General features: G+C 42.3%; 2 protein-coding genes across 3 annotated transcripts; one reads left to right on the top strand and one right to left on the bottom strand.

Moving 5' to 3' along the window:
* The first annotated feature begins 4,506 nt into the window (after positions 1 to 4,506).
* Positions 4,507 to 5,997, top strand: zgc:103759 (U8 snoRNA-decapping enzyme). Of its 2 annotated transcripts, none has more exons than XM_024388522.2 (5): positions 4,507 to 4,689; positions 4,849 to 4,988; positions 5,116 to 5,156; positions 5,260 to 5,500; positions 5,590 to 5,997. In XM_024388522.2, the coding sequence occupies exons 2-5, from the start codon at positions 4,857 to 4,859 to the stop codon at positions 5,797 to 5,799; spliced, it is 624 nt and encodes a 207-aa protein (XP_024244290.1). In that variant the 5' UTR covers positions 4,507 to 4,689; positions 4,849 to 4,856; the 3' UTR covers positions 5,800 to 5,997. The 2 variants fall into 2 exon arrangements, with proteins under 2 accessions (XP_024244290.1, XP_024244291.1); XM_024388523.2 differs by having other exon boundaries at positions 4,518 to 4,689; positions 5,260 to 5,491; positions 5,590 to 5,993.
* Positions 5,998 to 10,885: 4,888 nt separating this feature from the next.
* fkbp7 (FKBP prolyl isomerase 7) lies at positions 10,886 to 14,332 on the bottom strand. The gene is made up of 4 exons (XM_024389099.2): positions 14,056 to 14,332; positions 13,429 to 13,580; positions 11,342 to 11,469; positions 10,886 to 11,186 (listed from the first exon to the last, which is right to left on the bottom strand). Exons 1-4 carry the CDS (start codon positions 14,280 to 14,282, stop codon positions 11,022 to 11,024), a joined length of 672 nt encoding a protein of 223 aa, XP_024244867.1. The 5' UTR covers positions 14,283 to 14,332; the 3' UTR covers positions 10,886 to 11,021.
* Positions 14,333 to 14,412: the final 80 nt, after the last annotated feature.

Here is a 14,412-nt window from a genome sequence, read left to right as displayed (position 1 = left end):
CCTGGCTGCATTCCGAACACTTAAAAGACACACCCTCTCCACCCAGCCCTCAAATTAAGTGGACACTTCTGATGACGTATCATAACGTCTGATGAGTTGACACTTGCAGGGCAAGGGGCAAGGGAATAATGAATTATTTTTAAATGGACTGCACAGGTGCCCAGTTGGGTGGGCCCCTGTGCTTGGTCAGCATGCTGCAGTCCAGTTGATCCATGTGTAAGGATGAATTGACTGTCCAGCGCAGGGTTGATTGATTTGTCTGTTCAGTTGAGCGCTGCAAGAGAGGGGGTTGAGGGGAAGCAATGGGAGAAGCGTGTGTGAGTACAGTTGGTGAGAATGAGTGAACCATGGTGAAGAAGAGTGGAGTAAAAAGGGCTAAAGTTGGATATGTCCAGCAGTTTATGGTGGAGTGTGATTCACGAGCAAGAGTGTTTTTTTGGGGTGACCCGTTTGCGGTCTAGAAGATGGTGAGGGACAAATTGGGTAAAGTGGAATCATCAGAGCAACTAGGAGCGGTATGATGTTGATTTCGTGTGTGTCAAAAGCGCAAAAGGAGAAAGCTCTGTGGCTCCACAAGATGTCGATGTATGATGTGGAACGCTACGATTTTCAGAGTAGGGGACCGGTTAAAGGTGTCATCTAGGGTGTCTTTTTGGAAATAGAGGCTGTGTGGTTTAGGGAAAACATTCCAAGAGCGGTAGACGCACGCCACTTGAATTGAATTATGGACGGAAAAGAACGAAGCATGTCGGTTTTACTGTCATTTGACGAAGTGGTTCTCCCAATTTATGTAAAACTTGGGTATGTGAGGTATGCGGTAAGATCTGATCCGACAGAAGCTGCTGCAGTGTGTTGTAGAAATCCATATGATTTATATGTTTATGAAGGTAAGATAATGACTAAATGATTTATACGTTTAAAGTAATGGTAAGACAATAACTAAGAGTATTCTTGAATGTATGTGCATAGGAAAAGAGGGACTGTTAGCAGACAAGGAACTGTTAGCAGACAAGGAACTGTGGCAGACAACTTGTGACCACTGTGAAACTGATAAGAGGGAAAGAGGTCCCCCCATCCAGGGGGGGGAGAGAAACCGTTAGATTTGCAGTAGATTGTGTAACATGTGGCAGGATATGATAACAATTTGTGCCTTAGACCACTGCGCCACTTGGGAGTACTGAATGAAGAGGTCCCCCCCCCCCTCCCAGGTTCCTGAGCCTGTGTAGGGATCTGAATAGACATTTAAATCAGACTGAAGGAAAATCGTTTTTTTGTTTTAAATTCAGGGTATTGAATTTGGTTAGTGTTTTTGGTAATTAGTATGAATTTGTTCATCCAAAACATATTCTGTTTTGAGGTTATTTCTTTTACTACCCTGTACAGTAGGTGCCGGCAATACACCTTATGAGTGTAGTCTGCCAATAAACCTCAAAGAAGAAGAGCCCTGTAGGAGTTGGTCAGCCCACGAGGTCCAGTTGTGCCGAGCCCCGAGCGACAACCTGGTCTCAGAGCATTTCGTATTATTCTGTTCATAAATCCGAGACCCTGTATTTAGTATGATATGCTACGTTTGGTATGGTGACATAAGACAGATGGTTAGTTAAGGCAAAAACGAAAGGTGTGTGGTTGGTCGGGGTGGGCCTATAACACAAACGTCTATCAGCCCAAAGGTTACGAGTTTGAATCTGACCATGGACAACTTTAGCGTTTTAGCTATTTAGTACGTTTTCAACTACTTACTACTTTTTAGCTGCTTTGCAACTACATAGGGCGTCTTGACCCAACCAGGCTGTTCTCCAGACAGCGGTAACGCTGGAACATGTCCCATACACTGTTGGTGGTCATGTAACCTCCCTCAGAACCAATGAAGATCTCCAGGTTCTTACAGTGGGACATCAGCATAATCTGTAGAGAGGACAGAAAGATACAGAAGGTGGAATTAGATTTGGTATGGAGTTGAAAGGCTGAATCCCAACTTAAAATCCTTGTAGCTCGAATTTTTATCAAAGTGACATCAATGCATGATTTACACAAAAGTCAGTCGTGTCTAGGTGTTTAACTTCATGTGTGTGGGAACTAACCGAGTCGATGAGCGTGTATGGGGACTCGACATGCAGTCCCCATGAGTGCAGAGTAGAGGGGCAAGCTCAGACGAACAATGTAGTCCATCCCCGCCTTGAAACACTGGTCTGGGGAGCACCCACAAGAGAGGGCTGTCACAAAACACTGCACGAAATCACACACAAGAAAAGTGTGTGCAAAGAAAACACAGGCATGTAATGCTTATACCCTACACAACACACACACGCACACTTGCATATAAAGACCCATTACTCACTCTCTCACACGCAACAAACATACACAGAGAGATAGACTAGGTGTGTGTTTACTATGATTCAGGGTGGAGGAATCTGGTTGTCATCATCAGGCACGGTGTTGGCACAGCGCCTGTTTGCTGAGACCACACTGGGACGCATCACTGTCATCAACACCTCCTCCCACTGGTCTGGTAACTACGCCAACACAACAGGTACATAGACATTGGAGTTTGATACCCCTGGTCAGGACTCCACTGAGAAACATGGAGGGATACTGTGCTGAGTTGTGTAAGATGAGTTAGGGAACACCCCATGACCCCAAAAGCCTTCCAAGAAAGTTATGTCAGAAGCCTGACTCCACCTTGTCAGCCATATGTTTTCTACACACACACACTGAGCTGTCTCCTGAGAACAACTGCAGTGAGAGAGAGTGAAAATAGAAAATGTTAGGAAATGTCACAGAGAATCAATTGGAGTTGAAAAGTTTTAACGTATTAGTGTCCATGGTAACAGTCCATGATAAGACTGCTGCTGTATCAAGAGGCTGCTGTATAATCATTTATCCAAATAAGTGATAACATACTAAGTGGGACTGGGGCGAGTTGTACCTATCCACACCACTCATCAGTCAGTCAGTGAGTTAGTATGGCTCATTACTGAACAGCTTGCTATCATTTCATGCCCCCCCTCATTGTGAAGAGCTATCCTACTATAGGTTTTCACTTAATCCCTTACCTAACCTACTTGTACACATTCAGTATAGAACCATCCTTCTAACTGAATAGACAGCAGTTGGTCAAAGTCAATAACATGTCATCCTCTCTAAATGACAACTGTCTTAATGACAATGCCTCCATGCAACGTAATATCAATTTGAGGAAGTTTCAGTACCACTAATGATTAAGTTACGGTCGGTGAGCGAAAGAAGTCATGGTTACCTGCGGAAGTTCCCAGAGTGCTGTGCATAGAGGAGAGCCAAGGTACTTGGAACAGAGTGGACTCCTGTATCCCATCTCTGTCAGCTAGGCAAAGACCAACTTCCCACCACATAGTGACAGTGGGCCTGCATGGGGAGAGGGATGGAGAGAGAGGTCAAAACTGCCAGAGTAAAAGTGATCCAATCTGTATTTCAGATAGACTTTGTCAAAGTGTGCAGTTTAGTGGTTTACACTCTTGGCTCCCCCTCACCCCATCTCAATCAAGGCCCTCTTCCCCAGTGAGGACCTTCCGTGTCTGTTCTCCTCCTGCCTCTCCATCCTCTGCCACTCCCTCCCAGTCTGGTCTGTCAAGTCCTCATTCCATACTAACCCCTTCATAACTTAGCTAGCTAGCTACAATGCTCTTGGTTAAATCAAACATACGGGTAACTTTTGTACGTTGTTAAATATTAATTAGCTAGCTGCTAGCTGACACTAACCTAGCATGCCTAATCAATAGCCTGATTTAATAACAGAATATTGAAATACTAGTTGATTAGATAGGTTCTTGACTGAAAAATGTTCCATATTAATTTGAGAGCAGAGATTTTTGTTTTGTTTTGCAGAGATACTGTACTCTCACAAATACACTTCATCCCCACATGGATTTCACCTCTCTCACCAAAAAATATTTGCTCTCGCAACTGTAATCTTTTACTATCATTTTATTACAGGTGAAAATTACACCAGTAGATTTTTTGCCCTTGGCCAAATGGGCCAATGAGCGAAAAAAAAGTTAACATTGGACACTGGTAATATTATTAATCTACAAGTTATGTTCTTAATCTGGCAACATGGGCCTTGGAGGCTCACAGGGATATTGATATCCACAGTATTACACCAATTATACATTTTTCAACTCAGTACTTATTGTAATTCCCCCCTTTTGTTGTTGTTGCATTAATGCACTGTAATTTAAGCTGTAAAACTGCAAAGTTATCTCGGCCTCATGGTAAAATGTGTCGAATTGAAGGAAATTAGCTTGAAAACAGATTTGTTCTCTCGATGCCAAGGGATGGGCCTTCCCAGGCCAGAGACTTGGTTTGTCTAGCCCTGCACTGCCAAAGTCATAGTAAAACTCCGTGTATGCTATTTTTATTTAACTCGAGTTGTGTTCTGATTATGAAGGGGTCCCCGATTCATTTGCTATCACAAAAGGGGTTCCTGGGGGTCCCAAACTGCAAAAGGTTTGAGAACCCTCTGCTCTACTGTACAAGCAGATGCCACTTGTCAAATGCTCTAAGTGGGAGCTAAACTCCAGCCCTCCAGGTGGTGATATAAGCCTTATCCTGATTTCAGCTAACCCATTTCCTAACGAGGCAGAAGCTTCCTGCTTCTGGTTGTAAACAGAAAGGAGTTGCAGCTGGCTGTGGTGGTCCACACTGCACAGATCGGTGAGCTACACTTTTACAGTAGCTGTATGTATTTACAATACAATATATGATAGAATCTCCGAGACTTGAAAAGAGGGACAGATGAAGGTGGAACAGATCTATAAATTGGAGTAGCAGAGTTTGGTGGTGTGTACAGAGTGTGCTTGTGTGTATGTATAGGCAGCAGCATGGCCAGTGGACAGCTGTCTAGAGAAGAGGCGTTGGCGTGTGTGGGGTGCAGACATGCGTGTCACATATTGCTCTATGCAGACACAGAAGCTCAGCTGTTCGAAGAAATCCCCATCAGACACATCGTATTGGTGAGAGAGCAGGGTGTGCACGTGTTAGTGATCTCCACACTCAGAACCAAATCTCCTGGGCACACTGGTCGGTGGCCAGCTGTCATGAGAGACTAGTGTTAGTTACTGCATTTATCTCTCTCCACAGATGCAGATGCGTTTCGATGGTCTGTTGGGTTTCCCTGGCGGGTGAGTGATGTCATATACAGAATATTACTCAGGACTAGTGGAAGGGATGGATTGGGATTCAGAATACTGTATATGTGCTCTGACATCTGACCTTTGACCTCAGTCTCGTTGACCCGTCAGAAGAATCCCTAGAGGAGGGCCTGAGCAGGGAACTGTGGGAGGAGCTGGGCTTCTCACTGTCAGTCACCTTGGAGGATCATGTGTCTTCCTGCCACAACCCTTCCTCCTCTTCCTCTCACCTCATTACTCACTTCTATGCCCGGAGAATGGAAGAGAAAGAGATCAGGGAGGTCGAAAAGGCAGCTGCTAGCACAGCAACAGACCATGGCCATGAGGTAGCAATTGTGTGTACAGTATATGTTCATTTGACTTTCCGGCATTCCTCGCATCCTATCTCCCCGCTACCTTCTCAACCCCTCCTCCTCTCTTCCAGGTGATGGGGATGGTCCGACTTCCTCTCTACACACTAAAGGGAGGAGAAGGAGGGCTTCCCTCATTCTTGTCCCACTCCTTTATTGGGAACTCTCGCTCTCAGCTGGAGGACTCTCTAGTGCGCTTCGGCCTGGTGACACCCGAGGAGCTACAGACAGCACTCACACACGCAGAGCAGAGGAGAAAACAACCTTGGGGAGGGGCAGCCTAATCACACACACAATGTAAGAAATTACATTCAATATGACTTTTTCCTGTTAGTATGTTACACACAGTTCTGTATTATAAAATTGTATAACTTACTCTATATACAGTTGAAGTCGGATGTTTACATACACCTTAGCCAAATACATTTAAACTCAGTTTTTCACAATTCCTGACATTTAATCATAGTAAAAATTCCCTGTCTCTGGTCAGTTAGGATCACCACTTTATTTTAAGAATGTGAAATGGTAGAGAGAATGATTTATTTCAGCTTTTATTTATTTCATCACATTCTCAGTGGGTCAGACGTTTACATACACTCAATTAGTATTTGGTAGCATTGCCTTTAAATAGTTTAACTTGGGTAAAATGTTTTGGGTAGCCTTCCACAAGCTTTCCACAATAAGTTGGGTGTATTTTGGCCCATTCCTCCTGACAGAGCTGGTTTAGCTGGGTCAGGTTTGTAGGCCTCCTTGCTCGCACACACTTTTTCAGTTCTGCACCACACATTTTCCATGGGATTGAGATCAGGGCTTTGTGATGGCCACTCCAATACCTTGACTTTGTTGTCCTTCAGCCATTTTGCCACAACTTTGGAGGTATGCTTGGGGTCATTGTGCATTTGGAAGACCCATTTGTGACCAAGCTTTAATTTCCTGACTGATGGCTTCAATATTTCTACAAAATCTTCCTACCTCTATTTTGTGAAGTACACCAGTCCCTCCTGCAGCAAAGCACCCCCACAACATGATGCTGCCACCCCGTGCTTCACTGTTGGGAAGGTGTTCTTCGGCTTGCAAGCCTCCCCTTTGTCCTCCAAACATAATGAAGGTCATGATTGCCAAACAGTTCTATTTTTGTTTCATCAGACCAGAGGACATTTCTCCAAAAAGTATGATCTTTGTCCCCATGTGCAGTTGCAAACCGTATTCTGGCTTTTTTATGGTGGTTCTGGAGCAGTGGCTTCTTCCTTGCTGAGGCCTTTCAGGTTATGTCGATATAGGACTCATTTTACTGTGGATATAGATACTTTTGTACCTGTTTCCTCCAGCATCTTCACAAGGTCTTTTGCTGTTGTTCTGGGATTGATTTGCACTTTTCACACCAAAGTACGTTCATCTCGCTCAGGACGGCTGCGTGGTCCCATGGTGTTTATACTTGCGTACTATTGTTAGTACAGATGAACGTGGTACCTTCAGGCGTTTGGAAATTGCTCCCAAGGATAAACCAGACTTGTGCAGGTCTACAATTTTTTTTCTGAGGTCTTGGCTGATTTATGTCAAGCAAAGAGGCACTGAATTTGAAGGTAGGCCTTGAAATACATCCACAGGTACACCTCCAATTGACTCAAATGATGGCAATTATTCTATCAGAAGCTTCTAAAGCCAAGCTATTTAAAGGCACAGTCAACTTTAGTGTATGTAAACTTCTGACCCACTGGAATTGATACAGTGAATTATATGTGAAATAATCTGTCTGTAAACAATTGTTTGAAAAATTACTTGTCATGCACAAAGTAGATGTCCTAACCAACTTGCCAAAACTATAGTTTGTTAACAAGACATTTGTGGAGTGGTTGAAAAATGAGTTTTAATGACTCCAACCTAAGTGTATGTAAACCTCCGACTTCAATCTGTAGCCTCCATGTTAAATAATGTAATGTACACAATTTGCCACTAGATGGCAGACAGAACAAGGTAACTCCTGGGCCTGGTTTCCCAAAAGCATTTTAAGGCTAGTAAGTTCATCGTTAGAACCTTCATAGGAGCATTGTTAAATCTCCGAGCTGTTTCCCCAAATCCATAGTTATTTACATTGCACTTCTAAACACTCGTAATTTAACGCCTGCCTGAGACTACTCGTAGATCAGCTAAGTGGGTCATTAGAGGTTGTTTGCCCTTCCGTGTCACTTTACACAAAAGATCTCTGCTAAACATTGAATCACATGGTTTATCCACCTCTGTGACTGCCGATAACCTCAGAAAAAAGTTGACTTGAAATAAAGTTGCCAATGTCTTTGCAATTGATATAAACAAGCAATGTGCAGAGTATACCAAACATTAGGAACACCTTCCAAATATTGAGTTGCCCTCAGAACAGCTTCAAATTGTAAGGGGGGAGGACTCTACAAGGTGTCTAAAGTGTTCCAGAGGGAGGCCCATGTTGACTTCAATGCTACCCACAGTTGTGTCAAGTTGATTGGATGTCCTTTAGGTGGTGGGACCATTCTTGATACACACAGAAAATTGTTGAGCATTAAAAACCCAGCAACATTGCAGTTCTTGACACAAACCGGTATACCTTGCACCTACTACCATACCCCGTTCAAAGGCACTTAAATCCTTTGTCTTGCCCATTCAACCTTTGAATGGCACACATACAGTGGCTTGCGAAAGGATTCACCCCCCTTGGCATTTTTCCTATTTTGGGGGGATTTGTATCATTTGATTTGCACAACATGCCTACCACTTTGAAGATGCAAAATATTTTTTGTGAAACAAACAAATAACACACACACACAAAAAAAAAACTTGAGCATGCTTAAATATCCCCCCCCCCCAAAGTTAATACTTTGGGGAGACACCTTTTGAAGCCATTACAGCTGCAAGTCTCTTGGGGTGTCTCTCAATAAGCTTGGCACATCTAGCCAGTGGGATTTTTGCCCATTCTACTAGGCAAACTGCTCCAGCTCCTTCAAGTTGGATGGGTTCCGCTGGTGTACAGCAATCTTTAAGTCATACCACAGATTCTCAATTGGATTGAGGTCTGGGCTTTGACTAAGCCATTCCAAGACATTTAAATGTTTCCCCTTAAACCAGTCGACTGTTGTTTTAGCAGTATCCTTAGGGTCATTGACCTGCTGGAAGGTGAACCTCCGACCCAGTCTCAAATCTCTGGAAGACTGAAACAGGTTTCCCTCAAGAATTTCCCTGTATATAGCGCAATCCTTCAATTCTGACCAGTTTCCCAGTCCCTGCCGATGGAAAAACATCACCACTTCATGACACTGCCACCACCATACTTCACTGTGGGGATGGTGCTCTCGGGGTGATGAGAGGTGTTGGGTTTGCGCCAGACATAGCGTTTTCCTTGATGGCCAAAAAGCTACATTTTAGTCACATCTGACCAGAGAACTTTCTTCCATACGTTTGGGGAGTCTCACATGCCTTTTGGCAAAAACCAAATGTGTTTGCTTATTTCTTTTTCTTTAAGCAATGGCTTTTTTTCTGGCCTCTCTTCCGTAAAGCCCAGCTCTGTGGAGTGTACGGCTTAAAGTGGTCCTATGGACAGATACTCCAATCTCCGCTGTGGAGCTTTGCAGCTCCTTCAGGGTTATCTTTGGTCTCTTTGTTGCCTCTGATTAATGCCCTCCTTGCCTGGTCCATGAGTTTTGGTGGGCGGCCCTCACTTGGCAGGTTTGTTGTGGTGCCATATTCTTTCAATTTTTTAATAATGGATTTAATGGTTCTCCGTGGGATGTTCAAAGTTTCTGATATTTTTTTTATAAACCAACCTTGATCTGCACTTCCCTGCAACTTTGTCCTTGACCTGTTTGGAGAGCTCCTTGGTCTTAATGGTGCTGCTTGCTTAGTGGTGTTGCAGACTCTGGGGCCTTTCAGAACAGGTGTATAGTATATATACTGAGATCATGTGACACTTAGATTGCACACAGGTGGACTTTATTTAACTAATTATGTGACTTCTGAAGGTAATTGGTTGCACCAGAACTTATTTAGGGGCTTCATGGCAAAGGGGGTGAATACATATACACGCAGCACTTTCCGTTTTTAAATTTTTTTAAACAAGTAATTTTTTTTCACTTCACCAATTTGGACTATTTTGTGTTTGTCCATTACATGAAATCCAAATAAAAATCCATTCAAATTGTATTTTCTTGTAACGCAACAAAATAGGGAAAACACCAAGGGGGATATATACTTTTGCAAGGCACTGTAAACAATGTCTCAAGGCCAAATCCTTTAACCTGTCTCCTCCCCTTCATCTACACTGGTTGAAGTGTATTTAACAAATGACCATAGCTTTCACCTGGTCAGTCTTGTGTCATGGAAAGAGCAGGTGTGCTTTGTTTTGTACATTGTATAAGAAGATGCTTCAAATGAATACCAGGATGACTGCAATAAAATATAAATACAGGCTATAGGTCTATTTCAATCATATTGAAATACATTTCATGTTCAATCAATGGAGTTCTATTTTGCTATTTGTAGGTTAATGTCTGTAATTTGTCTCAATATAGTTCATGATGTGTAGCCTAATGTGCGCAATGATTTGCCAAATTTTGATTTAGTGCATTATAGAGTAAGCATTAGAATTAGCCACCTCAATATTTGCAGCCATAGGTGATATCTTTCTAGGAGCTTATCCATTGTCGGTATTGAGGAATAATTAAAGGTAAGATTTGAATGGAGAAAGCTGATCCAAGTGCAGCATTGCCTTTCTTTCGATCCTATCAGTATCCAGACATGCCTGAGCGAACGTTGTAGGAAAGATGCATCGTTGGCCAGTGGCCTACGACACTGCATCTCAGTGCAAGAGGCATCACTGCAGGACCTGGTTTGAATCCAGGCTGCATCACATCCGGCTGTGATTGGGAGTCCTTAAGGGCACAATTGGCCCATCATCGTCCGGGTTTGGCCGTCATTGTAAATAAGAATGTTCTTAATAACTGACTTGCCAAGTCAAAAAGGTTAAATACATTTAAAAAATAAACACTCATAAGCCTAACTTCAATCACTATCGGGAGACCGGGCCTTGGTCAAGAAAGGCGGTGAAAAGTGCTGTTTGGTAGTAACACGGTGCACTAGAGCCAACAGTGGAGGAGTACTGAGCAAAGGTTTACATTAAATTCCTCCACACTTTGAAAGACAACAGCAGTGAGTCTCAATACTCTGAAATGCTGCAGATCTGCAACACTGCCATTGTGCACAGCAACAGTGGAGAGATCCTTCTCCAAGCAGAATTTGACTACGCCTCATCTTGGTGGTCAAAACGGAGAGTTGTAAAGCAAGGGCGAGGGGCTGGGATCGCTTGTGTGTGTTAGCGCTTGAATGAAAAGAAAAAAAAGACAATTGTACAATTTAGTGGTTTTATTAGTCAAACTCTGCAGCCAAATCAGCATCCGTGGAATATCCACTGATGTTTGTAGTGTGTAAAAAACAATAACAAATGTACCCTCATACTGTAAGTCAGTGCAGCCATTGGTGGGTCCTAGAGCTCATCATGTTCATAGATATTGTATTCCTTCACTGTTATCAATCCATCTCTATCGTGGTCACTCTTCTGGAACACATCATTCACCATTCTCTCATAGAAGGAGTCTTCACGAGGTTTACTACCATCTCTCTCATACTCCACCTTGAAGTAGAATGTCATCTACAAAACAACAAACAAAACATGGGTTAGTCCTCCTCTGAACAATGGACAATTTCATTGAAGACATGATGCATGATCACCCCAGACTAACATTGTCAATAAGGCAGTCTTCATTTTCTTTGCTCAGACTTGTGAATATAGGTGAACTAGCATACCTCATCCCTAGTGAGAACCTTGTCGTCATCCAGGTCTATATCTCTGAAGGACTCCAGGCTGCGTGGCCCTTTGGACACAGAGTAGAGCTCCACATCGAAGATCAATGTAGCATTGGGTGGGACAGGACCTAGTAAACCAGATCAATTGTTGTTTTATTTCTTAATCTTTATTTTTACTGCATTGTTGGTTCGGGCTTGTAAGTAAGCAGTTCACTGTAAGGTCTACATCTGTTGTATTCGGAGCATGTGACAAACAAAATGTGATTTCATTTTAAATACATTACAGCAATATTCTCCCCAAAGTGAAAACAAAATAGTGACATCCAAACACAATGGCAACACTCTTTGGACTGACTCACACAGAAACACAACTGCAAACATTTAATACTAATGACAATGTTTTCAGACGGAATAACTTCATTTCCAATTCGACATTTCTAGTTTATTCGCTATAGTAATTCATTCATTTCTTTCTCCTTTCCAGCAGTCATAAATGTTAATATAATAGTTCATGCCATTGCCATACAAAGAAACATGCTAAATACTTCAACACACGGCATGCATTCATGGTAGCTACTCCCTCTACAAGGACAATTATACAATAAAGAGAGTGGACCAGTTGTAATCCTAATCCCATCCCAAGCCACCACTGTTCAAGACTTGAAACATGCATGCAAAGCTGCTGTCTGAGTATGAGCTGTATGCTGTGATTGCACCATATGCCCAACATGCTTACATGCCAAGAGGAAGCAGTGCGGTGTACACTGTCAGGGGAGGAAATCCTTCAAAGAAACTGCTGTGGAAATAACACACGGTAAGCAAAAATGAAGAAATAGGTGTTAGTTCAAGAAGATTGAATGAATGTCCCTTGAAATTGTATTAAAGTTGTGAATTGTTGATGTAAAATGTTGGCTTTAATATGATATATTATTACATTTCTTATCACATGGATTTGTGTGGTTTCATGTATGTATATACAGTGAGGAGAACAAGTATTCGATAACCTGCAAAATCGGCAGTGTTTCCTTCTTACAAAGCATGTAGAGGTCTGTAATTTTTATCATAGGTACACTTCAACTGTGAGAGATGGAATCTAAAACAAAAATCCAGAAAATCACATTGTATGATTTTTAAGTAATTAATTAGCATTAGCACGAGGTGAGTTCTTGCATGGAGCCACAGACCGAGGGTGATTGACCGTCATCTTGAACTTCTTCCATTTTCTAATAATTGCGCCAACAGTTGTAGCCTTCTCACCAAGCTGCTTGCCTATTGTCCTGTAGCCCATCCCAGCCTTGTGCAGGTCTACAATTTTATCCCTGATGTCCTTACACAGCTCTCTGGTCTTGGCCATTGTGGAGAGGTTTGAGTGTGTGGACAGGTGTCTTTTATACAGGTAACAAGTTCAAACAGGTGCAGTTAATACAGGTAATGAGTGGAGAACAGGAGGTCTTCTTAAAGAAAAACTAACACGTCTGTGGGAGCCAGAATTCTTACTGGTTGGTAGGTGATCAAATACTTGTCATGCAATAAAATGCAAAATAATTACTTAAAAATCATACAATGTGATTTTCTGGATTTTTGTTTTAGATTCCATCTCTCACAGTTGAAGTGTACCTATGATAAAAAATGACAGACCTCTACATGCTTTGTAAGTAGGGAAAACCTGCAAAATGGACAGTGTATCAAATACCTGTTCTCCCCACTTTATATATGGATTTGTGTGGTTTCATATATGCGTTTGTGTGGTTTCATATATATACCTGTGTGTATATATATATATATACCTGTGTGTATACCTGTGTGTGTATATATATATACCTGTGTGTATACCTGTGTGTGTGTGTGTGTGTGTGTGTGTGTGTATATATATATATATATACACACACACACACACACCACAGATATACATACATACAGGGAGGTGTGCCCCTTTCTGGCCAAGGAGGTCATTTTTGGACCATATTTTTGTCAATGAAGGCCACGGGACTGCTTTTGGCTCAAGAGGCAAAGGTTCTGTATGGCCTCTAAGAATCACATTAATGGCTCAAATATTGCGCATATGATAATTATACCCCCCATCTTACCTTTTCCTTTTTCTCCAAAGGCTAGCTCAGGTGGAACAGTGACTTTGCGTTTCTCCCCAGCACACATGTCATTCAATGCCATGTCCAGGCCCTTGATGATTTGTCCGACTCCCAACACAAACCACTGAGGATGTCCAGCTTTGTCTGAGCGGCTGAAACACAAAATGGAAAATGGTACAGTAGGTCTACATAACACAGTATTGAGTGTGTCACTGTCTTACCATGGTATTGTCCTGAAATAATAGGCACATTCATTAACTTTTAATGAGCCATGAGCTTATCTGCTTAATTTGAGAGGTTCACGTGTCAGGGCCATCCCTCAGCTATACCAAAGTGGATGGGTTGTCTTTTTGTCTAAAAATCCAGGATTGTGGCTTTACACTGTCACTGGATCTGTCTACAAGCTTTTGATAGAATAATTATGCATTTACCAGCTCATGTCTGTTTTCATTGATGGATCTGGTCAGTAGAAAAGTATTACAAATTGTTTTATCAAATAGTTTACGACCAAAATCGAGCCTTTCCTGGCTCCCTCATTATAAAACTCACATGGTGTGCAAATCCATTTCTTTTAACAAAAGTATTACATTGTTGATGCCATTGTATATGTAAATCTGGGACACTTACCTACAGTAGAACTGAGAACCGTCTTTAGCAAGGTACCCATCGTAGTGTGCATTCATTAGGTCTCCCTTTTTGCTCTTTTTTGAGCAGTCCTCTGGCGTGAATAACACCTCTATCTTCACATCATCGATTGACGCAACTGCAACTGTAACATCAACAATGACATTATAAATCTGTAGACATAAAAATAAGTTAAGCACAAGAGATTTCGGCAGCATCATCATCATCATGTCAACAAACTGTATGCGTGGCACCAAAGTTTCGCTAGGAGCGCAAAAAACGTCACTTCTGGTATGCAAGTGACGACCTTCTTCTTCTTCTATGGTATAATGGCGGTCCGTAAAGAAACATTTACGTGCA

The sequence above is a fragment of the Oncorhynchus tshawytscha genome, linkage group LG26, assembly GCF_018296145.1.
Source record: "Oncorhynchus tshawytscha isolate Ot180627B linkage group LG26, Otsh_v2.0, whole genome shotgun sequence".
Lineage (NCBI taxonomy): Eukaryota > Metazoa > Chordata > Actinopteri > Salmoniformes > Salmonidae > Oncorhynchus > Oncorhynchus tshawytscha.
This window is presented reverse-complemented; position numbering and strand designations above follow the sequence as displayed.